Below are 26,105 nucleotides of genomic sequence, written 5' to 3'. Positions count from 1 at the left end.
AGGCAGCTGTGTAACAACAGGCGTATGCGGTTTACTTGCTGTTGGTACCAAACAGAAAAATACAGACAATATAACCATGATAAACAACAAATACGGAGTGCCTTGCAGAGAGATCTCTAAATTTGCCCTAACTAGTGGTGAAATTTATTATATTATTTATTTATTTATCTGACATTTATTAACTGGGTTAGTTGAACTGAGCCTATATCACCCCTTTTCAGGGAAGATCCGAGGAGAAAAGCTCCAGCATACAGATTAATGAATTACAAAAATAGCAATATAAACAATGGATACAAAAATGGAACATGCATAGAGATAATAACAAATTTCATAGAAAATACATCAGTGATGAAAAATATGGCTGAAAAAGGGGAAAAAAGTACAAAAACATAGGAAAGCGATAAATTGATGGTTACAACTAATAAATAAAATACAATTATGATAGGCTAACTATTCCGTTAGCAGGAAGGAATTCATATGTTGTCTAAGTAACTAGCAGAGGGAGTAGCACCAGAAACATTTTTATGCCTTTTCAGGACTCAGCCTGTCAAAATGCCTATCAATAGTATAAAAAACAGATGGCAGCTGAAAAGAGGCCTTATTATATAATGTATGCAGTATGTCTGTTTCCATTAGCAGTAAATCAAGCAAATGTTTCACGTGTGCATGTGTGTGTGTGAATGTGAAATAATTAACTGCTTGGGTACAAACAGAAATACACAGTAGACTTCCACTGCTTTACAGTGGAGCGATGAAACCTCACTGTCAGCAAGGGACTGTAAATAAAAGGAGCACATAGAGGAAGCTGTTGGCATTCCTGCAGTGCAACTAACCCCCCCCCCCAAAGGTAGTGAAACCTGAGATCTGAGTTGAAAAGCTGACTGAATGTAAACAATAGGATCACGTGACTTAAGTACTGACCAAAACAAATGAATAGTTAAAAATCTTTGACACTTTCCCTTTAAGTCCTGAGATTCATATTTATGTTCTAAAACACTAATCTGCTAAACTTATGTTGCACATTGCTTTTCTATACCCATAACCTTATTCTGTATTTATGTAATGTAAGCCACAACAAGTTTCAGCCGCTCTAACTTGCAAACAATTTAGAAGAATATTTATGTTCTTATGTTGTGTTAAGGTTGCATATTATAGGAAGACAGCAAGAGGTTCTCCGGTTTGATCTTCGGCTGGGGTGCCTTCTGTGCGGAGTCTGCATGTCCTCCCTGTGGTCGCGTGAATTTCCTCTGTGTGCTCCGGTTTCCTCCCACATCCCAAAGACATGCTGTAGGTGGACTGGAAACTCTAAATTGGCCCTAGGCTTGTGTGTGCCTTCTGTGAAAGGCTGGGCGCCAGGCTGGCAAATCGGCACTGTAAAACTCCACTGCCAATCATGAGCGGACAGGTGATCCGCTCTGGCGACCCCTAACCGGGAAAAGCCGAAAGAAGAAGATTACAGGAAGACTGGTAAGAGAATTTTAACAAGTGGTAAACTTGCATTAATGTCACCATGAGAAGCCTGAGTATATGAACGTTCCTGACAGCAAAACGTCAGGAGAAGGCTTTGACTTGGAAGCATGACATTCCACACTACTTATTTTAGAATTATTTTCCTTATATTCAAATTCAATAGGAGCTTTTTGCTATTTGTTTACCAGGACATTCCTTACATCCATCTTAATATCCTCAGCCATTTCTCTGTAATACCTTAGAGGAGTTCTTATGTTTTTTGCACCAGGGAGAGTCTTCACAGTTTGAGGAAGTTTCAGTTCTTTGTTTTTCTGCACAATGCAGATTTTATCTAACTTTTACCATTATATATTTTTCCCTTTTCAAAAACATGCCGGCATATTGCCTAGCTCATTCATAAGTACAGGAACTGCGTAAATCAAGCTCTGCCCCTATTCACTCATTATTTTGTTAACTTGCCACATTTCAGCTTCATTTCTTTTCACTTTGATTTGTAGTCTCTTCTGCATGATCTATATATGTGAGCCTTGCCTGTGTAGCTGTAGTATCCCATTAAATCTACTCTCCATACTAATTGTCAAGAGTTTCCAACTTCTCACTTTTTGTATTATCTTTTGTTTAGTCTCTTCCCACATATCATTTAGTTGCCATAACAGAATCCCTTTTAATCCAAACCTCTAAACACGTTATCTTATCATGTATTGATGAACCAGTTCATATGTAGGAACATTGTTTACTGTTATGCTACAACCTTTGTTTTATCCTCATTTATTTTACATCCTGAAAAAAAATGAAACTGCCTCAGGATATTCCACAACGCTGGAATATCCTTTTCTGGATTTATCAGGTACAAAAATAATATCATCTGCAAATAAGGCTATTTTTGAGTACCATACCAGCTATACCCCTGAATTTGTGAGTCTCTTAATTTCTTTGTCAGTGACTCTACATAAGGCAAATAGCAAAGGAGAAAGCGGACAGCCCTACTTAGTTTCTTCATTCAAGCGCAGCCTGTCAAACAGTAGCCCTCACACTTTGATCCCTGCCACTGACCCATTATATATCTAACCTAATTAACTCCATTATTCTACCAGGAAATGCAAATGCTACCATTGCCCTAATCCTAAAATCCCAGCGAACTCTATCAAATACCTTTGATGCATCAAGACCCGCCAACAATAATGGGGCATTTAAGCACTCTGCTCCCCTTTGAATCATCACTGTTCTTTTAAAGATATCAGATGTTTTTCTCCCCACCACAAAACCATATTGATCCACATCTATCACTTTTGGTCTTAGCTAGTAGAGACTTAATGCTTTATGATCACAGTTCCATATTTGAAAATGGTCTATATGAAGTTGGATTTAAAGGATCTTTGTCATCTTTGAATTGTACAGCTACCACAGCTTTCTTCCAAGATGCCGGCAATATTCCTCCTTTTAAAATATTGTTAAAACCTTCCAGACCTTTATCACTTTCCTCCTCCTAATTCACAAATTTCCACAGAAATATCATCTCATTATCTACATCCTTAAGAAATGAATTCAATGAATTACATAAAAGCTTTGGTGGTGCTATAGCTTACTCAACATATCTTTTCTAGTATGGATAACTTGGACAATAATTTGCAGTTGTCACTACAGTGAAAAACTCCAGACAAAGAAACAATATCCTCCTTCTACACCCTTCACAAAATGATATACTTTGTGTAGCCATTCAGGTGATCTTAAGCCTGGTAGACGGGCTACATATTTCTAGAATTTTATGTAATGGGTTTTTGAATTCCATGCAGACAACTTTAGAAAAATGAGAAAAAAATGGAATTTTGGAGTTAAAAGGAGTTGCATGGGATCATACCCCTCTCAGGAATACTCATCAATAAATGAGTACGCTGGACATTTTAGATGAAACACTTCTTCCTGAGATAAAACCTGCATGTCAGTCTTCCTAGAAGTTCATCTAGTCTGCTGTCTTATCTTCAGAAAATTCTGGAGTTTACAAGTGATATTACCTGTTGATTAAATATAGAAAGCCTTCTTTTCCTCATCTCTCTTTTAAGCACATTTTGTTTTATTTATATTTGTTTACAGGAGTATGGTACTAATCTCAATGGACCTTTACAAACTTATCCCAGGAATGCTGTCTGGTAATGTGAGTAACTCAAAATCACACAGTTAGGCAATGGAGGCTAAGGGAAATAAACCCTGGACCATAGGGAAACAGCTCGTTAACAGCTCCTTAATTCTCTGCACCAGCTGCCAGACCCAATACTAGATTTCTAAAAGAAATGCAATTCTTATGCACAAGTAAAGGAATGGACTTCACATGATGCCAGACAGCTTCTCACTGATGCATGACATTCTCAGTCTTGGAGGGTTAGCTATATGTGTGAACATAGATTCCTAGTCTTCTTAATACATGGAAATATTATACAGCATTTTACAAGGCTTTGCTCTTCCCTCACACTTCTTATCCTACACTCACTCTAAATCCAGCAAATGTTATATTAAGTGCAAGTCAATGAAAAACATTTGCTCATTTTCAGTTGGAAAGGACTGTGTAACGGCTAGGTAGTGATGATAAAAGTTATGCTAACTTAAAAAAAAGTACAAGATGAGTACCAAACAACGCTGGTTCATTTTTGTGCAACTTTTATGGACATGCACTATGGAGGCAAACCTCAGGTTATATGTATGCAGTCTGTTTACTCCAGTGTCCTCAGGCCTTCTAGTTTCCTGTCTGAGGTAATAAATGTATTTGCTATTGCTTCCCCAGTGTATTAACCCAAATCAGTGTATTATTATTTACCTCCTTCTATTGTTTTAATAAAGCATAAATTTTAGCAAAGGCTACTGGTGAAACCCATTTTTTTCATTCCATACCATTTTTTATTCTATTCATGTTAGTAATGCAAATACACTACTCCAGCCATACCAACTTGACCTCTTTGGTAACCATGACTGATCTAAATTGAAATACAGCTGCATCTCTTGTATACCCATCTCTTTCTTTCTTGACTTTCTGAATTTCTGGACTGTCTGCTTTAGCTATTACTCTTCCCATTTTCGTTAATTTTCTGTTTTTTAACGTTTTGAACTTTCATGTTGTAAAACTTCACCACAGATTCGTTTTCTGATTTTTGTAAGCCCTTCAAAGGATACACCACTTTGGGATGACTTTATATCAAACACAACAGCAAAAACAGTGAATAACAAATCCTGTTCCAGACTGCTCTTCAGATTTGCATGTAAGAAATGCAATAATTGCATAATGTTTCAAACTTCCCTAAAACATATCTCTACACAATGAAAGCATTCTTGCTTTACTACTTCACTTTTGACTTGGCAAATTTTAAGTTTTGCATTATTGCTATTTGTAACAGTTTTCCTTTCTTATTTCATTAGCCCTTTAAATATTATTCAAAAACATATTTTAATTCTATCTATACACCAATCTACCCCAGTAACTGATCATTTCATTCCTCAGATCTGAACTGATTATTGCATATACTGCCTCTTTCCTCATATGCCCCATTCTCTATATTTCTATTTATTTATTATTTCTGCCTGTTCTACATTCACTTAATGTTACCTGGGTCTCTACTACCCTTTATATTTCATCTGCTGCCAACTGATTACTCTCTCCCTTCTTCTCATTTTACATAATGCTAACCTGCACCATCACCATCTTCCCATCTTCCTTCTGTCTATCTTAACTTCCTCTTTTTCTGTACTCTTCCATGATCGTGCAGCTCATTCTAGTATTACCACACCAAACCCCTCTTTTGTAAATTCAATGTATTTTTACCCTCTTTCAGTTAACTGTAATGTAACAATTGACTCACACTGCTATCATCAACTGCCTTGTCTCTGCTTCCCAGTCCATCCTTTCTTCCTTCATCCAAAACAAGTACCACCTCTATAAGTTCTTTCCTTTCCTTCTGAAGATTCTCTTTCTTTCCGTAGTTACCTCTTCCCATCCCCATCTAAACCAGTTACATTCCCAAAGTACATATTTTATTGCATTTTTCTCTCCACACCACTAATGCTTACCTGTACTTTTTGTTTTTCTTATCTATACAACAATCTCATCTGTTAATTTCACTCTGGTTCATGCCACCAGAATGACTTGCATCCATACCTCTCAACCTGGAAACATCAAAAATCTGGACAAGACCCATGACAAATAGGTACAAATCTGCACGCTGATTAACATCTAATTTGCATACATAATTACATAACCCCACCCACTACGATGGAATTGTGGGATTGATATCAAATGCAAACTGAAGAACAGACAACCAAAATATGGCACCAATGACCCCCTGCAGCCATTCCAATATCCCATTACCTGGCAGTTTTGTCCCATTTACCATAAACACTAATGTGTGCATACTGCTTTACTTCTACAATGATTACTTGGGATTTGATTTTTACATCTGTTAAACAAAGCAATACTGTCTCAATGAAAATAGACTTGGCATTAAAACTTCTCTGCTCTTGAAACACATTCATTGAAATATCAATGAAACCCACACCACATCCAAAGAAAATGCATCTGGCCAGTGGTGAATAAAGATTACCTTTGGGCTGTTTTCAAATCATTGGCCCCTTGCACACAAAACAAGAAACATATATGTGTTCTTTTCTTTGATACACCTTTCTGACTTTATTAAGTTATATTCCTTGTATAATACAACACACTTGTTAGAGCGCATTTTAAATTTCTTGTTTGAACATTTTCCAGTAGGCTGTATGTAAGGCAATGAAACAAAATGCATGAACCAATAATGACAAAACTGCCCAATTCAGAACATCTCCATCATAAAAGTCTACTTCCACACCCACACTATAAATAGAATGACAGTAGTGTAAGCCATAGGCATCTTGCACAGCTTCTCACACTTATTTTCAAGTTCAGTTTTTTTTTGGGGGGGGGGGCAAAAGGTCAAAAACCAGGGATACATTTTAAACATTGCTTGTATTATTTTGGAAAGTTGCTAGAATAAAATGTTCCACCATGCAAGTCACTGGTAAGTCTTGAACCCAGGACCCTATGCACTACAGTCAGAGCAACATACCACTATGCCAAATCAGTAGTTTCGTAAAAAATAGGAAGACTGAAACTTAATGGCTATCATTTAGTGAATTCAGTTCTTATTTCTCACCACAGCTCTCAACCTCTTAGCACAAAAAAACCTGGACAAACAAAGCCAACAATGGGGGAATACAAATTCAGTTCTCACCATAGCTCTCAACACTTAGAACAAAAAACCTGGACAAAGCTCACAAGTGGTGGTGGCTAGGGACTTACCAGGGGCACATTTTAACCATTGCTTGTATAATTTTGGAAAGTTGCTAGAATAAAATGTGTTACCACCATACATTTCACTGGCAAGTCTTGAACCCAGGACCCTATGCACTACAGTCAGAGCAACAAACCACTATGCCAAATCAGCAGTTTCCTAAAAAATAGGAAGACTGAAAACTTAATGGCTATTATTTAGTGAATTAACTTCTCACTTCTCACCATAGCTCTCAACCTCTTAACACAAAAAACCAGGACAAAGCCAATATGGGGGGATTACAAATTCAGTTCTCACTTCTCACTCACCATAGCTCTCAACTCTTAGCACAAAAAACCTGGACAAACAACAAAGCTACTAATAGGGAAATACAAATTCTGTTCTCACTTCCCACCATAGCTCTTCACAACTCTTAGCACAACAAATCTGGACAAAGCTGAGAAATGGTGGTGGCTAGGGACTTTAGGCTCTTGAGCCTGAAATACCTCTAGCCACCAGGTCTATTACATGGGGGGGCATTTTCACACACACACACACACACACACACACACACACACACACACACACACACACACACACACACACACACACACACACACACACACACACACACACACACACGCTCGGTTAAGCCAAATCTGGATCCAAAATCAAAGGAGTGGAGGAGTGCTGCTGTTAATAAATAATCCAGAGCGAGTAATTCCCTATTATGAAAGGAGTGTTGCTGTTAAAACGAACGGCCTGCTATGAACGGAGTGCTGCTGTTAAAAAAACAAACTGCTGTTAATTCCCTGTTTCTGTAACCCAAAGCAAGCGAGTGAGATTTCCTGCTCGCATTTGCAGCCAGACCAGCCGGAAATGACAATGTGTGCTCCTTGAACTCAATTCCGACTGGCTGGTAGCCCTGACAGAGCTGACGTCATCGGCACGTGATGACATCAGCTCCGACAACGCAGTATTATAAAAAATTAAAAAAAAAATAAATGAAAAAATCGGAAATGAAGGGGTGCCACTCTCATGGCACCCCATACATAAGGGAGGAGAGCAGGAAGGTGGGTGCAAGAGTTTGACAGGTAGAGGGGCTTAGGAAGTGGTTGTGCCTGTAGAGAAGACCTAACTTTTGGTGGGTTTTCTTGATTGTGGCGTGGATGTGGGTGTCAAATTTTAGTTCTTCATCAATAATGATGCCAGGAAGCTTGGTGTTGGGAACCATTTCAAGGAGGGTGTTGTTTTGGCTCTGTATGGTGAATGTGGATTTGTCAATGGAGTTTTTGGTAGGGGAAAAAAACATTAGTTTGGTTTTATTTGCATTTAGTGCAAGATGGTTAGACTGCATCCAGGTTTATGTTTTGGAGCTGGCTAGTTGGGTTTTTGCTAGGAGGGGAAGAAGGCTGAGCAGATGATTGTTGATTCAGCTGCATATTGGATGATAGATGAGTCTGGGATGTATTGGTGAAAGTTGTTAATGAATAGGCTGAAGAGAAGAGGGCCAAAAACAGAACCTTGTGGGACACCTGTGGGTGTGGGAAGGAAGGGGGAGGTTGAAGTTTTCCATTGAACAGTTTGTTGGCGGTTGGACAAGTAGCTGGAAAACCAGGTGATGGTGGTGGGAGAGAGTTGTAGGGTGGGGAGTTGGGATATAAGTAGGGTGTGTAAGATGGTGTCAAAGGCCTTTGACAGATCTAGAAATAGTGTGGATACGAACTTGCCTGAGATGCGTTCGAGGTTTTCAAGAAAGGAAAGTAGGGCAGTCTACTCTACTTCTTTACTTCACTTTATCTCTTTCGATATTATCCTGCATACCACTCACTTCCACGCAACACATTTCTTCAGTAGGATACTCTTCTCCTTTTGGCTCACTCCTATTATCCTTCTCTGTACCGTTCAATATTCATTTATTACCTGTAATAACCTATATTCTAGCCAATCCTCTGGCTTTAGAGCAAATTAGATTTACAGTACCTCAAGTACTTCATAAATAACTTGCCATCTTTACGATAAAGTCTGGTGCCTGCTGTACACTATTAATCTCCCTGTTTTCCCACGCCGTAACATTCTTTATCATATTCTCTCCTTCTTCCACTTTTGACTACCCTGTATCTTGCATGAAGCTCTACCTCTATGCCATCCACCCCAATCCTCCACAGCTCTTCCTCATCTTCTCTCTTACCCTTACGAACACAGCCTCCTGTGCCATATGTTTTTACTTATCCAACATCCTCCAAAGCACTCACACCTTTTCCTTCTTCTTACCACATATGACAAATCATACTCTACAAATTCTGTGTCCCATTTGCAAAACTCTTTATACCCTCATCCTTCTGTCATTATTCTAAGATTATTTACTCTTCATCTCCCGATTTCCTTTACAAATAAACTCCTAAAAAGCAAAGGGGATCATAAGATGTGCCATAAGTAATATAAGCTGATGGCTGTTTTTAAATTTCATATCAGATTGGAGTACCACACTGCTTTTTACATCACTGCCAGAAGCTACTTAGCTAAAAATACAACATTATTATCCTGGGTAGCTACTTAGCTAAAAATACAACATTATTATCCTGGATTTTGAAACACTAAAGACAGCCTACCACACGAAAAGGAAAATGTTACTTGATCAGCTGTAAAGCAGACAGACTCAGGTAAATGGAAGTCAAAACACTATGGATAAAGATGATTGTTATAGAAGAAAACTAAAACATTTTTTCGGCAAACTGATTCAATTACTACTTGTCAAAGTCAACACCCTTAAGCTGGCCATGCTCTTTGCCAAAACAATGTCATCTAATGTCATCCGTGAAATCACCATGCCATAGAAACACATTAGGATGCTGTCTTAAGGGGCACACACACTTAATAAAATATAAGCATTATGACATCAAAGGCTAAAAGCACTTGTACCACCTCTATTAAAAGATTACGTACAAAGTCCCAACATAATACTGGGTATATACAATATTTCACTTTTAATTATTTATTCCACTTACTGCATGTTTCCCATATTTCAAAGACATGCAGTAGGTGGAATGGACACCAAAACTGGTCATAGGTTTGAGTGTCCGTGTGTGACAGAGAGAGTGTGTGTGTGTGTAAGAATTACTTCAGCAGGTCTAGCCATCCAATGGTGTAAACCTTGGCTCCAGATGATTGTAACTGTTGATGTGGCACTCCGACTTCATGTGCAAAAGTAGGAAACAGGGTTGCGGGTGGATAGATGGATTCAGTTTTTTGATTAGGCAATTCCCACTCAGGCAAAGGCTCCTTTTTATAGGAGGCCTACCAAGAATGACATCACAATTTAAACCCAGGGACAATTGACAGTAAATAATTAATCTACACAGCACAAGTCTTCCAATGCACTTTTATTAAGAGTGAAAACAGTGCTGATGCATCACTGAAATGATATGTATGCATCACATATACTGCTAATTTTATTACCAATAATCCAACATTTGTACAGTATGAATGACTTCACCTAAATTCTTCCAAAAACACAGCATGAAAAACAAGCAGTTATGCTAATAAAATTACATTACCTGCACAATTTCTTGGACTCCCTTGCACACTGCAGCACCGTAACTCTACAAAATACTGGAAAGTGTCTAGCACAACATTTTTATCTTGCTTATCACTGTTATCATAACAAAGCCAAAAGAAATGCAACACATTTCAAAGTTTATAGGAGCACAGCCCTCCACATAACCCATGTAGGAAGCACCTTTTCCTTTTACTAATCAACCTATAACGTCACTGCACCGTACAGGAAAGACATTTCCACCAGTGCAGCAACCACCATCCCAACTGCAAAACAGTTATTTGTTCACCATGAAATGGCATGGCTCAATAGCAATTTCAATGAACAAGACACCTGAACATAGAAAAGTTTCACAAGTTCCAGTAATTCTTTTTCTAAGTGAAGTTGCAGAACTGCAGGACTACCAAACAATATAAATTCAGAAAGGGGATGAAATGCCAAGTACCCATAGGAATCTGACATGGTCCGGCAAAACCTGCAAACTCCACCTGAGCAGCAACCTGAGCCCAAGCTCAAAACCTACACAGGCTTAGAGTCCAGTTGTTTGTATCACCTCAACTCATATCACAACTGCTTCAGTAGAAACATTTAAGTTGTCAGTTGCTTATGTCAAGAGTTCCTCAATGCTAGTATTCTTCTGCTCTGTAGTTGTTCCAATCTTGTAGCCTCCCAAAGAAAGAGTGAGACATGCTTTCCACTGTTACTGATTGCACTTTCTCCAAGATGCAATAACATCATAGTGAAATAATAAAGTAAGGTGATGTGAGGTAGTAGGGCAGGTTGCACTTAAAAAAAATGCAATTTTATGTTGTTGCATTTGGTCATGTTATCACAAGCTCAAGTGCATGGGTTTCCAGCTTATGTATACTTAAACTCGGGTAATACAATTTTTTATTGCTCAGCTTTTGTAATGGAAACTATCTGAGATGAGAAGTTATAATGGGACTCATAGGTACCAGTATTTCAGGGACAATGTAATAAATAATTCCAAATAGAACACTACTCAAACAATTAAAAATGAAAAAAAAAACACACTTCAATATATTTAACAAGCTGCCTCAAGCTCAAACTGATGCAACTAAGGTGTTGGAAGTCATGGTGTAAAGTCTGTCACTGCTGCAACCTACACCATCTGCAGTAGGAATAAACACTGCTAAATACACCTCTCAAAGGCATCCAAATAGCATGTGGGTAATCTCAATCATTATCATATCAACAGGCTGCAGTCAGAAGTAGACATTAGGTAGCTGGTTTGATGGCAACAGTTGGGCAAGCGCTGTATCCAGTAAGGATTCCACTACTGCACTATTATGCAATCTCCCCAAAGGAGGCCTAGAAAGTTAGAGAATACAATAAATGCTTGTAAAGTCACAAAGCACTGATCTGTCATTTGACATACAGGTAATTTAGGATGCTAGGCAGCTGTAAACCTGCATTCAACTATTGCAGCTATCCTGTGCTAGATTACTCTTAGCACAGAAACACTAAAGTACAGCTATGAAACCTCACTTGTCCTCACTTGGAAAAGTTGAAGCTTACAATTTGGCTTGAAGCTTACATAAACACACCATAGTGGATTATTTGGGAATTCCTCTAAAGTGTACAGAGAAAAGCGAATAACAGATTACTGCAAATTTTTTTACTAAACAAAAAAGAAATTAAGAAATAAGCAGAAGGTATGTAATAATATGGTGGGATAATAACCGACCTCAGAAGGTTAGAGCTCAAAGGACAGCTTGCAGCTTCCATTACCTGGCATCCCACCATAACATTCCAACTTAGACTTCCTTAGTAAATATTTTGAACCTCAAAAAAAAACCTCTAATAGGGTAACAGCATGTCACAAGGCTGAAACAACTAAGTTGATTTTTTTTGTACAAAATTACAATCATGACATTATCTCTTTCCTTCTTAACTCAGTAATATTTCTAAAGGTAATTACTAAGTAAATTATGTGGTAACAGTTGCTTCAGATAACATTTAGCTTACTCATCCCATGCAGTATTCAGAAATTTAAAATCACAAAAGTATATAACACAAGCACAATATTAACAGTAGGACAGCACTTTATATCTGAATAACATTATTCTAAGCTAAGAAACCAATGAATCAACATAAAAAACTTGTTTCCTTACCAGTTTGCTGAAGTAGCTGCGGTTCACCTTGGCCACCTCACCCTTGTAGCGAACACAGGCTACATCATTTTCAAAGTGCAATTCTACACGGGGTTGTGGAGGAGAAGGGATGGCCAGTCTTATGGGATAGCAGTAGACAAGTCTGTTCTGAATCTCTGGAGTCCCAGCTTCTTCTGTGGAATCCAAAACACAAGACCTCATTGTAGAAATGTTGTAAATCTCTGAGTGGCCTTCAGTAAAGTCTAAGCTTTTTTTATTTTTCCGTAAACGTTTCTACCTATTCTAGTTTTAATGGCTTTGTGTGCCTGGCTGCTCATACCTCCAAGTAGACTCTTCCCTTCCTACTCCAACTTTCAGCTATCCTAGAATATTTTACCAAGTAATGACTAACCCTCCAGATAGGAAACGTGTAGCAGGATTTGTCACTCTCATTCTCACTCAGGGTTGTCAGCTAGCCACATTTAGGGCAGGATATGGGCAAAAGGAAGTTGACTGTGGTCCAGTCCCCAATTTCCATTCAGGCCTTCTCTATCAGTTCCTGGGATACTGCTATAATCTCATTTATTTATTTTTATTTTTTTATACAGTTTTCAACCTTGCAAGCCCACTGGACACAGGTACCCCTTTTTAGGAGTAACCCAGTAGGAGCACAGTCTGTTCTAGTGACTTGCTCAGAGTAACACAGCAGTCAAACCTAGGAAAGTGGAATCAAACCATGCAATTTTGACTACAGGAAGCAGTTTATTAACAGCTCAGAGCCTAAATCCTCTGAACTAACTGCCAGGCTACAACTGTAGTCCTTAAACATCTGCCATGTTTAGCAATTACAGAGGAATCAGGGGCCTATCAACCACTTCTTTCCTTATGGCCAAGGGAGAAGACATTCAACCTACTCAGGCTGGCTGAACCTTAGTGAGTGATTCTTATTTGTGGACCTGGATCTCTGCCAACTCTAACAATGACTAAATTATAACCTAAGCTACTTAAATTCCCTTGAGGATCTGACATATTAACATTTTAGTGTGTCTGATACTAGATTTAATAAAACTGTTCTACACGTCATGGGACAGACAGTTTATTTCACCCTTGTTTTACCTACTGTCACTTGACATATGGATCTATATGTAGCGATACCCTTTATTTTGAGGTATTTCTGTATCAAATCCATCTTCCAATCTACTTAACTTCAACTTACAGTTTAAAGCCTTAATTATGTGATTTGCATTAGCTGCACAGCTGCACACTCTATTACACTAACACCTGAATACATTATTGTGACTGGCACCAATATGGCAACTATGCAGACATACAATTTCTGTAATTACTGAAGAGTTGCCATGCCTTCTGAGCAAGAGTCTCTTACAACACTGGAGAGCATATCTACTCATTTTGCAATAAAGCAAAAGCTTTTCTATAAGTGTTTACTCATTCTCCTTTAGTATTTCACCTGCAGCATCATGCTGAAATATATAAATAAACAAAATTAAGACACGACTAAGCAAAGATCAAATGTATAAACAACTATGCAACTAACACAATACTGAAAAGCATCCAGATTATATTCACAAAAATAACAAGAAAAAAGAATGCTCACAACTGCATGTTACATCAACAGGACTGCAGTTCCACTAAAGGTTATGATACAACTTCAGACACTACAGTTTGATAACACTGTTTTTTGCACTTATTATATAGCACACATTTTCACTTTAATCATTGTTAGGGTTCCAAGCAACCTGAATAGTTTATGACAACTTTACTCCTCCATAACTAAAAAAAAAAATGATTCTGCTTTTTTTTGTTGTTGTTCCTCTGCACTTCTGTTGGCCGTAGTATAGATTAGATTCAGACCAACTGAATTCAGTTCTGTTTGTAGATTGAGCACTAAAAATCAGGACATATTTTTTTGGAGAAGCACCCCCTGTACCCTCATGGCAGAAGCGTACAGTAGAACTATCTAATTGAAGCTTACTGGTTCAGGGCTGAAGTTTGAGCTATTTCATTGGAGCAGGGCTCAGTGTGAGCTTTTTCACTGGTTTCTTTGTATTATCTGCTTTGCTCTTGCTTGCACGTAACACAACACCGTGCACCACTGCACAGAGGGGGGTAACTCCTGACGGTTATAGAAACAAAAACGCCAAAAGACGCATTTTCCCTTAGAAGCGGCTGCTGTCTAGCACAGCAGTTCTTGAACAGCTCTCAGCTGTTCAGTGAACCACCCAGCAGAGATGTTACCTCTTACCTATCAGCACAGACCCTATAGCTCCCTTCTTTTATAGACCTCCTACTGTACACCCCATAGGTTAGTCACATTAAAATAGCTCCCTGTCCGATACCCCCATCTTTTTCTCCTTATCTGCTGAGATACCAGGTTCAAGCCTTGCATTATGGACTGTCAGTTTCCCTCTGTCACTCCTGCCAGGTTGGTGGACATGGATTTTTTGAGGCAGTGTAGCAATTGCCTCATGTACACTGACAACCTCTTATTCTTAAATCACTGAAGTATAATTTGCAAGAGATGCTCCTACACTAAAAATCTGGAATCACTGCTCTCTCGCTCCCAGAACAGCAACGATAAACAGGTTGTCAACTCTCACACCACGACTCCTATTTGTAATATGCACCCAACACACAAACCTTCATATACAGAGATACTCTCTAGATACCTACCTAAACCCCAGAGACCTCTAAAACACAAACATCCTACACCTAACACAACACCCAAAGCACCCAAAAAACATAAAAACACTAGCACCAGCGTCTCACCAAATAAGCCCTTAAGGCAATGCACAACTATTCCAAATATTTAAGTTACAGGTGACTCTATAGTGAGACATACAAATGCCCCACTCACCAAGTTGAACAAGGAGAAGGTTATAGTCAGTTGTCTGTCTGGTGCAAGGATTCACCAGATCACACAAGCACTCAAGTCTCTCAACAACAGTACCATTATGACTTTGCCATAGTTCACGTTGATGTGAACAAACTGAGATGCATCTCTGGACTATATGAAGAGAGACATGATTGAGCTCTGTGAATATGTGCCCCAGGCAGGTATATCCCTTGCTTTGAGCAGCATTTTACCCTCACCTAAGATGATACCACAATATAAACAGAAAATGATTGACTTCAATAATTGGCTTAGTTTCTGGTGTCATTCTATGGGGATCCAGTTCCTGTCAGCCTGGGATGACATGGTTGCTAGATCACACTGCTTTGCCAGAGATAATCTTCACCTGGTACATCTAGGCTTTTGTTGCTGAATAAGGCACTTGCCTCCCCCATAATGCTTTTTTTTTTTTTTTTTTTTTTTTTAGGCAAGGTCACAACAACAAATATCAAACACAAAGAAACTAAGGGTCATGCTGCTAAAAGCTAGTAGTTTAAATCAGAAACTGCACTCTGTGGAAGCACTCCTCTCTCTGGAAGATGTTGACATCTGTGTAATCACAGAAACCTGGCTCAAGGCCACAGAAAGTACCCCGGCCTTGCAAGGCTACAATGTCTTCCACACTTTCAAGCCGCAAATTGAAGGTGTGAGAACAAAAAGTGGAGTATCTATCTACATTAATGATAATTACATCTCTAGACTGGTAAGCCAAAAAAACTCTATGCAGATAATCCAAGTCCAAATTACCTTGGGTAAGACCCCCCCCTTCAATTCGTCAGTTACAGGTCCCCTTCCATGAGCCAAGATGCCCACACAGTTTATTTAGACCTACGTGGGACAATTAAGGTACAACCTAACACCCTAGTCATGGGTGACTTCAACTTTCCTTCCTTTAAGTGGGAAACTTATACGAGCCCAAACTTACACATACAAAAAATCCTGGATTTTGTTAACTCGAATGTCTGGAACAAATAGTGCACTACCCACACAAGGGACTACAATATTCTAGACCTGGTCCTCACCAATATGAGTGACCGATGCAATGCCTCAAGTGTAGGGCCCGCACTGGTTAAATCTGACCATAAATAAGTCATTTTTTGAACTAGCAATAGCATCAGAACTCCCCAAAGGAGACGTCAGGCTAAAAAACTTCACCAAAGCTAACTATACCCTCCTAAAGGAAGGGATAATCAACTTCCAAGCTCCAGTTTCACAGATGGCATTGACAGCTATACTAAGGTATACAGTGATGTCATGTATAAACATCTACACAAATGTATAGATACAGTCGTGTCAGACAGGATTAAAGCAAGATCCGCAAGAAAAAAAATATCCTGGTAGACGTCTAGCATTAATAAATTATACAATAAGCGAAAGAAGCTGCTGTCCGAAAATATACAACTGAGATCACAGAAGTGGAAGGGAACCCTCCTCAGCCTAAACAAGCAAATAAGACAACTTGTAAAAATCTTCAGAGCAACTATGAGAAAAATTTAGCAACTATAGCCAAGGATAACCATAAGGCTTTCTTGACTCCAATGTGTGTTGAACTAATTGTGGATGGCATTACACACACTGACCCTGTGGAAATCGCAAACCTGCTAGCAGACAAGTTTGGCAAAAATTTCACCCCTCTATCCCCCTCACGCAAACCAGAAACCATGTCTTCATTATTTCCACCTCCCTGCATCTTCAAAGAGCAAGTCATCAATACTATCTCCAAGGCTAAGAACACAGCCACCATGGGACCAGATGGCTTTCTGGGCTGCATTCTTAATGTTCTAAAACTAGAGCTAATTACTCCATTAGGCACTCTATTCAACCAAAGCCTCAGTACTCACTTTGTCCCCACTTAATGGAAAACAGTGGCTGTTATCCCCCTCCACAAAGGCGGCATGGCAACAGACCCGGGTAACTACACACCCATAAGTTTAACCAGCCTCATCTGTAAGACAATGGAAAGAATTATCATCAACCTCATAAATAAGGATATAGATGACCTCCAAACCCTGGATTCATCCCAGTTGTTTTCTCAAGGGAAGATCATGCCTGCTAAACATGGTGGGCTTCTTAGAGAATGTGACAAAAACCATAGAGAACGGCAAAGCCATGTACACAGCCTATCTTGACTTGGCCAAGGTATTCGACACTATCTCACATTCGAGTGTCACTGACAAACTAACCCAGTTGAATATCAACACCTATGTTGTCACATTGATTGCAAACTGGCTCACAGATCGACAGCACTCAGTCAAAGTGGGAGACTTTACCTCTACCAGCAGACTCGTCATCAATGGGGTCCCACAAGGGTCAATGCTAGGACCCCTGTTTGGCGTATACTTCTCAGAAGTCCAGGCCAAAACAGAGGGGCTGTGGCTATCAAAGTTTGCAGATGACTGCAAATTAGGTGCTATCACTGAATACCCTAGCAATGTCAGTGTACTTGAAAAGGGGCTTACACAGACCAATGATTGGTGCCAAAGGCATGATCTTAAACTAAATACTAAAAACTTCTTCTCTTTGGTAATAACAATGTCCCTGCTGATTATAAAATAAACAATAATACCCTAAGTACCAATTCAGTAGTGAGAGACCTGGGAACACAAGTTGACTGTGACCTCAGTTTTGACCACCATGCGTCTACTGTGGTGAGGAAGGCATTCTGCATTGCTCACCTGATTAGCAAAGGCATTGCCTCAAGCCCAAAAGAGATTATAACTCCCCTGTACTCGTCCCTCATCAGGCTTATTATTGAATATAATGATCCCTTTGGTATGTACCATACCACACATCTGCATCAACTTGAGAGACCTCAGAGATTTCTAGCTAAGAAAATTCAGGGTCTCCAGCACATGCCTTACACGGACAGACTGAAGTCTCTGTCACATACTCAGCAGCGTATAGACTACTTAGAGGCGACTTATGTCTGGTTTACAGAGCTATCTCTGACGCAAATCTAATGGAAATGCTGCACATCTGTAAGTCAAACGGGACTAGAGTCACCCTTTCCAGGGACCTCAATGTAGCCTGCAACATAAACATGACCTGCTGGAGAGACAGATACATCTCTCACAGGCTGCCACTCCCCTGGACTAGGCTTCCTATCCACATCAAGCAGAGCACTTTTATGACCCTGTTTAAGCACAACCTGGATGACTGGATGGGAAAAGTACAGTTGTGTACCTACCATAAATGTAGATGTTCGAGTGTATTCACTGTTGCAGTCATTACTCTTGGGTTATCCTGCTGGCAGGCTACCCGTAGTCAGACAGAATTCCAAAGTCTAGGTCCGGTGTCGGTTGCTGTCGTTTCTTCCCTGATGTCAGTGCGCCAGGGGTATAAAAGATGCAGCCGACGCCATTTTCTTCAGTTTTTCTTGCCCCAGATGTCAGGTGCCCCCAAAATGGTAGGCTAAAAATATTATGCCAATAATTAAGCATGCAGTAAAATAAACATTTCCTTCATCTACAAGCAAATACACCACATAGGGTGTATAAGATAGAGAAGTATAGGTAAATCCCAGCAAAGAAAAGGAGGATGGAGGGTGGGTAACCTGGACTGCAACAGTGAATACACTCGAACATCTACATTTATGGTAGGTACACAACTGTACTATGTTCATCATGTTTCACTGTTGCAGTCATTACTCTTGGGTTGAATCCCAAAGCTAAGGCTGGGTGGCTGGGCCTAAATAGGATTAGGAGAGGCTATAAGGCCTTGCAGAACTGCAGTGGCGAAGCCTGCTCTGGATTTAGAGTAGAGAGGTAAATGGTAGTGCTTTGTAAAAGTGTGCACTGAACTCCAAGTTGTAGCCTCTAAGATATCTTTGGTTGGTACTCCTCTGAGGAAGGCTGCTGAAGTGGCTGCTGCTCTGGTGGAATGAGGCCTAATGCCCTTAGGCACTGATTTGCCATGTTGAAAATAGCAGAAATGGATGCAATGGCCTATCCATTTAGAAAAAGTATGTTTTGAGATAGCCTTTCCTTGTGATCCTGCAGCATATGACACTAAAAGTTGCTCAGTTTTTCTGAAAGCTTTAGTTCTGTCCAAGTAGAAGCGTAACTGCCTGTGTATGTCCAAAGAATGCAGAATTTTCTCACCCTTGTTCTATGGATTTGGATAAAAGGTAGGCAAGTGAATCCACACTGGACACCACCTTAGGCATAAATGTAAGGTTTGTCCTCAGAGAAACCCTGTCTGGATGAAAAATGATGAAAGGTTCCACAGCCATGAGTGCTTGTAACTCCGAGACTCGCCTTGCAGAGGTTATTGCTAGGAGCAGAGCTGTTTTCCAGGATAATAATTTTATATCTGCTGTTGATGCTGGCTCGAAAGGAGGCAGTGTGTTTTTCCAAAACATAATTGAGGTCCCAGGCCGGGATTGGTGCTCTCCTTGGAGGCCTAATGTTTTTGGCCCCTCTGAGGTACTGCCTTATTAAAGGATGAGAAAAGATAGGTGGTTCCATATTGTAATGGGCTGAAATGGCAGAGGCACAAATCTTAATTGATGAGAAAGAAAAGCCTTTGTTCATCATCTCAGTTAGGTATTGTAAAATCTGAGGGATATTTGGTACACCCGTGTTAAAGCGTTGTTCCTGGTTCCAAGCACAGAATCTCTCCCATTTTTCTGCATAAGATTTTCTTGTACTGGGCCTCCTGGCCTCCAAGATAACATTCATAACAGCTTTTGAAAGAGGAGTGTTCTGAATGGCTACATTATCCGCCATGCTGCCAGATTTAAGGTCCTGAGTTGGCTGTGCAGGATCTGATTGTTTTGTTGGGTCAGCAAGTGAGAAGTATGGGGCAATATCAATGCTGGACCATGACACAAGCTCTTTAGGATTGGGTACCAGTGCTGGCGTGGCCAGTCTGGTGCAATCAGTATAATTTTTGGCTTCTCTTGTCTGACCTTTAGGAGTACCCTGGGAAGGACAGGCAGTGGGGGAAAAGCATAAACTGTTAGATTTTTCCAGCTGAAGGATAGGGCGTCCACTTTCCATGCTTGCTTGTGATAAATCCTAGTGCAAAATCTCTGCAAATGGCAGTTGTGAGGGGAGGCAAATAGATCTATGTCTGGGCATCCCCATTTCCTTATTATCATGATGAAGATTTGTGGATCCAGTTTCCATTCGTGGGGATCCATGAGGTTTCTGCTTAGTTCGTCTGCCAGGGTATTTGTTTTTCCTGGCAGGAATTGTGCTTGCAGGTGAACTTGAAAAGCCAATGCTGTGTCCCATAAAGTCATTGCTTGTCTGCAGAGGGGGTAGGAATGTGTACCTCCCTGCTTGTTTATGTACCATATGACCGTAGTGTTGTCTGTCTTTATCAGTAACTGTCCTGGATGAAGCAGGTCCTTGAAAGCTGTCAGGGCATTTTGAACAGCTAGCATCTCTTTTTGATTTATGTGAAGATGCATCTGGTTTGCAGGCCATGTGCCCTGAACACATTTTCCTGCCATATGGGCCCCCCAGGCATAATCTGATGCATCCGTTGTCAGTGTCTGTCTGGCTGTGGGTAAACTGAATGGCAGACCCTTGTTGTGGTGACAGGCTTCTGCCCACCATCGAAACTCCTGTTGCAGGCAGGGAATGAGTGCAATTACTGTCTCCAGGCTGTGGCAATGCTGAGTCCAAACACTTTTTAGATACCATTGTAGTTTCCTCATATGCAGTCTGGCATATGGAATTAGTAAAATGCAGGATGCCATGAAATCCAAGGCCTGCAGGATTATCCTTGCAGATAAGTGGGTTTTTGTTGCCAATTTCTTGAAGTAAGTAGTCATTTGCTTTTGTTTGTCTGGTGTGAGATAAGCCATCTGGGCAGTTGTATTTAAGCTTGCAACCAGGAATATTATCTCTTGAGAGGGCACTAGTTTTGATTTCTTTTCGTTTACTGTGTACCCTAGGCCAATTAGTAATCTTTTTACAAACGCCAGATGCTTTAGAAGAATGTCTTTGTTCTCTGCTTGAATTAGACAGTCGTCCAAGTAGGGATATATTTGAATTCCTTTTTGTCTGCAAAGCACAATTACTGGTACCAGGCATTTTGTAAAGACCCTGGGCACAGTAGATAAGCCAAAGGGCAGTGCAGAGAATTGGTAATGCATTGAGCCAGCTATGAATCTGAGGTATCTTCTGCAAGATTGTCTGATTGGGACATGCAGGTATGCCTCTTTTAGGTCCAAAGTTACGAGCCAAGCCTTCTTGCCCAGCATGGGCAGTAGCTGCTGTAGAGTCAACATCTTGAATTTTGGAACTTCCAGAAACTTATTTAGTATAGGCAGGTCCAGTATTGGTCTCCAGGCTTTGTCTTTTCTGGGTACTAGGAAAAGTCTGGAGTAAAATCCTTGCCCCTGCTCTTGTTGTGGTACTTGCTGCATGGCCCTCATGCCCATGAGGGCTGTAACTTGTTTTTGTGCCTCTGCCCATTGACTGTGTGGCAGGTCTGGCATACCTTTTGACCTTAGTAGAGTGTGAAAATGGAACCTGTAGCCTTGGGACACTATGTTCAGGACCCATTTGTCTTGGGTAACTATTTGCCAATTTCATGAAAAAAGTGCTAGTTTTCTCCCTAAGGGGGCTGCCAAAAGAAAAGTGCTTGGATCTGGTAGAGGAAAGTCATTGGGACTGTTTCCTGTAAGGTTGTGATTTGTCTTCTCTGCTTTTGGAGTCAGGAGCACCCCATTGTTTAGGTCTGTATGAGCCTTGGGGCTGAGATCTGCCTCTGGGATGCCTGTATCTGCCTCTTTGTGGTCTGTCTGACACTGGAAAGGACCACTTTTTAGAAGGCCAGTTCCTGCTAAACCTGGGTGGCTGTACCTGTAAGAAATCCTTGACTGTCTGCATGGATTTTGCTTTATCCTTCATTTTTTTCAACACCTCTTCTGCTTTAGTACCAAACAAAGTGTCATGCTGTAATGGTGCATCTAATAATTTTGCTTTAATATGATCAGGCAGATTCTGTTCCTTTAACTAAGCATGCCTTCTAATCACAGAACCTGTAACTGCGGCCCTGCAAGAGGCCTCCAGTGAATCATAGCCACATTGCAAAGTATGCTTTCCCACTTGTTCAGCTGCATGCAATAAATCCTACAATTCCTTGTTCTCTGAACATTCAGTATTTGTCAACAATTTCTGTTTCAGCAGTGACATTAAATATTGCTGATATTTAAGCACATGAAACTGACAATTTAAAGCCCTTACAGCCAGGGTAGCAGACTTTTTCCCCTCATCTGTCTAGAGCCCTAGAATCCCTATCAGAGGGGACAGGGTTTTCTGCAGTTGAAGCTTTAACCCCCTTTGGGACCCTGAGATATAATTTCTGGGTCAGCAGCGGGGTTTTTGTATAGGAATGCATGAGAATCCGGGACCCTGTAATATCTGTCTGGCTTAGCAGGTTCAGGGGGTAAAGAGTCCGGGGATAAGCCGGACTCTGAGAATACATCATCTACGATGTCTGGAACAGGTGGAATAGCAAGGGGTCTGTGCTGAGGAAGTAGCAGAAAGTCTCTGAGCCTTTTCTTAGATTCAGAATAATCTTGGCTCTCCCAGTGGAAATGCTCCCTCATGGTATGCAGGGTTTCCCCAAAAGAATAATCCTCAGATGAAGAGGCTGAAGGAATGGATTCTTCAGCATCAGAATCCTCATAGGGAAGCATGGAGTAATCCTGTTCAGAAGAGGAATTAGAGGAAATAGAAACCTGATCAGAAGAATCATACTCTGTCTCTTGCCTAGGCCTCTTATCAGGAGAGGGATGGGAACACCTGATCAAAGTAATTAGATCTTCGGCCATTTTGTGCATCTGTTTTTTAGGCATGGAAGTCTGAGTAGGAGAATGCCGTACTTGTTTCTTTGTCTTTAGAGCTGCTTTAGTCTTTGTCTTTTAAGCTGAAGATGGCTTAATATATAGTTGTGTAGGTCTGAAGACACCCTCAGAAGCTGATGCCTGCTCAGCGGCTCCGGACCCATCTGAGGGAATGATTTCCGAGTGTCCAATACCTTCAGTATCCAGAGGCCTAGTCGGCTCCACGTGGGAGTCAAAAGCGGCCTGTGGCTCTGAGGTAGCGGGCACCAGGGGCTGCGAAAGCACCTCACTGAGAACCGGCGAACCGGCGACTGGCCTAGCAGAGGCCTCGTCGTCGGTTTTGGACCTCGGATGCCTATCCTTTTCCTTGTCCTTGCGTTTTTTGTAAACTCCGGTTGTCGGCTGGTCCGAGGGCATTATATAATTAAATTTTCGGCCAAAGTAATGAAATACAAAATCGAACTGACGCTTGATTATCCGTTGGTTAAATCTAGCACAAAACCGACAGCTAGCAACGTTGTGATCAGGGCCTAGGTAAGGAATACAGTAAGAGTGAAAATCCTTCTGAGGTATTTGCTTCCCACAAGAAATACAATTGTTAACTTTTTCTGACATCGGTCTGGAGCAAGCAAAAAGTTTCCCCAATGGGGTACTTAGCTTTAATGAAGACTTCGGTTCTGAAATTTGGATTTGAAAATCTCAGGAGTCGGCTGACCGGCACTTGCGAACTGCTTTTGCTTCGGGCACCGCGCGGCAAGAAAGACTGAAGAAAATGGCGTTGGCTGCATCTTTTATACCCCTGGCGCACTGACGTCAGGGAAGAAGCGACAGCAACCGATGCCATACCTAGACTTTGGAATTCTGTCCGACTGCGGGTAGCCTGCCAGCAGGATAACCCAAGAGTAATGACTGCAACAGTGAAACAAGATGAACATCAGGTGGAGGAGACCATGGAGAGGTGGAGATGTGCTCTACAGAGAAGAGGAATGAAGGTCAGTAGGACTAAGACAGAATATATGTGTGCGAATGAGAGGGAGGATAGAGGAATGGTGAGGATGCAGGGAGTAGAGGTGGTGAAGGTGGATGAGTTTAAATACTTGGGATCAACAGTTCAGAGTAATGGTGAGTGTGGAAGAGAGGTGAAGAAGAGAGTACAGGCAGGATGGAGTGGGTGGAGAAGAGTGTCAGGAGTGATTTGTGACAGACGAGTACCAGTAAGAGTGAAAGGGAAGGTCTACAAGAGGGTAGTGAGACCAGCTATGTTATATGGGTTGGAGACACTGACATTGACAAAAAGGCATGAGTCAGAGCTGGACATGGCAGAGTTAAAGATGTTAAGATTTGCACTGGGTGTGACGAGGATGGACAGGATTAGGAATAAGTATATTAGAGGGACAGCCCAGGTTGGAAGGTTTAAAGACAAAGCCAGAGAGGCAAGATTACGTTGGTTTGGACATGTGTTGAGAAGGGATGCAGAGTATATTGGGAAAAATATGCTAAGGATGAAGCTGCCAGGTAACCGGAAAAGAGGAAGGCCTAAGATAAGGTTTATGGATGTGGTGAGAGAGGACATGCAGGTGGTTGATGTGACAGAGCAGGATGCAGAGGACAGGAAGAAATGGAAACAGATGATCCGCTGTGGCGACCCCTAACGGGAGCAGCCGAAAGAAGAAGACAAGGACACTTAGTTTGAAATCTCATGGCCACATGCAATTACCTGTGCTCTAAATCTACTTCTACCAGCTTAAACTATAGCAATTTCCATAGCAGACTTCAGATATGATTACAACACAAGGGGGCCAGTCCCCTTAATCGAAGTGCAAGGGAATTTAGCAAAAATTATTTTTTCAATGTGCTTTAACTGAATCCCATAGCTGAAAACCTTAAGTGAGCAAGTTCCAGTCAACAAGATAAGATTATTTACACTTCACTACTGTATGTTCAAGACACTATTCTCATGATATAAATTGTGGTATTTTGTGGTAGTCAAAGATGCTGTAATGCTCAATCACAACTGTAGACACAAAGAAGTAAAAGCTAGCAATAATCAAACATGGGGGAGGGGAATTCATAAAGGTTAACATGAGGTGTACACTATGTGTAGAACCTGAGGTAACTTTTTTGAATTCAAGAGCTGCCCTATTACAGTGCTTGTGCTATCTATTTATTCAAAAATGTTACACAAAGTGTACAAACAGTGTATGCCTTATCGCAACCTTTAGGAATCCTCACAATTGACTAAAAAAACAAATGCTATGAACATGGTGGATCAAAACAACAACACAAATTAACAGTAATCCACTTAGATCAGCGAACTTTATTCCCAGGGCACTGAGTTAATTGGCCAACATGTAGAGCTTTGTCCTTTTCCCCACTGTAGTGCGATCTCAGAGATGGTATATATAGGTAGGGGTGTGTTGGGGGCACGCCACCCAAATTTGGTTGGTTTGTTATATAGCAGTGTATATCGCTTTGTATATTGGCCTGCTAAATTAGTTACCTAGGAAAACGTTTGCTGATTTGTGCGTTTGATAAAAGGGTAGTTCGCTTAACAGGGGGTCACAGAATAGGTGTTCGCAGAATTGGAGATTTGATGAAATAAGAATTGGTATACAACTATATAGTTTAACGATCTCTATAATGATACAAAAAACAAGGTTTGTACTTGCTCCTATCACTGTTTAAACCTTGAACCCAAACACTTTACAAACAAAGCAGTTAATTACTGAACAAATAATCTAATAAAGTAGCATAATAAATAAACAAGTAATAATATCCAACAGTGGGTGGAATTAGGCAACACATGATGGTTTAAAGGTGTTATGAAGCCCAAAGCTGGATGTGAAGGGCCATAATGACTTTATAGATGTCCAATACTGCCTAATACTGTCCACACTGGAAGTAGACATTTTTACACTTAGAAAATGGACTAGTTTGCATTTTACAAAATAACAGTCTGCTTGAC

The 26,105-nt window shown here is 40.6% G+C and overlaps 1 protein-coding gene across 1 annotated transcript in view; it reads right to left on the bottom strand.

Moving 5' to 3' along the window:
• PCIF1 (phosphorylated CTD interacting factor 1) overlaps positions 1-26,105 on the bottom strand; it is a 797,200-nt gene that overhangs the window by 246,019 nt on the left and 525,076 nt on the right. Inside the window, exon 11 of the mRNA XM_044090229.1 lies at positions 12,447-12,619. Within this exon, the coding sequence (XP_043946164.1) occupies positions 12,447-12,619 (173 nt within the window). The remainder of the gene's footprint in view (positions 1-12,446; positions 12,620-26,105) is intronic.

Source organism: Protopterus annectens, chromosome 12.part0 (genome assembly GCF_019279795.1).
Source record: "Protopterus annectens isolate FY-2018-M chromosome 12.part0, PAN1.0, whole genome shotgun sequence".
NCBI lineage: Eukaryota > Metazoa > Chordata > Ceratodontiformes > Protopteridae > Protopterus > Protopterus annectens.
This window is presented reverse-complemented; position numbering and strand designations above follow the sequence as displayed.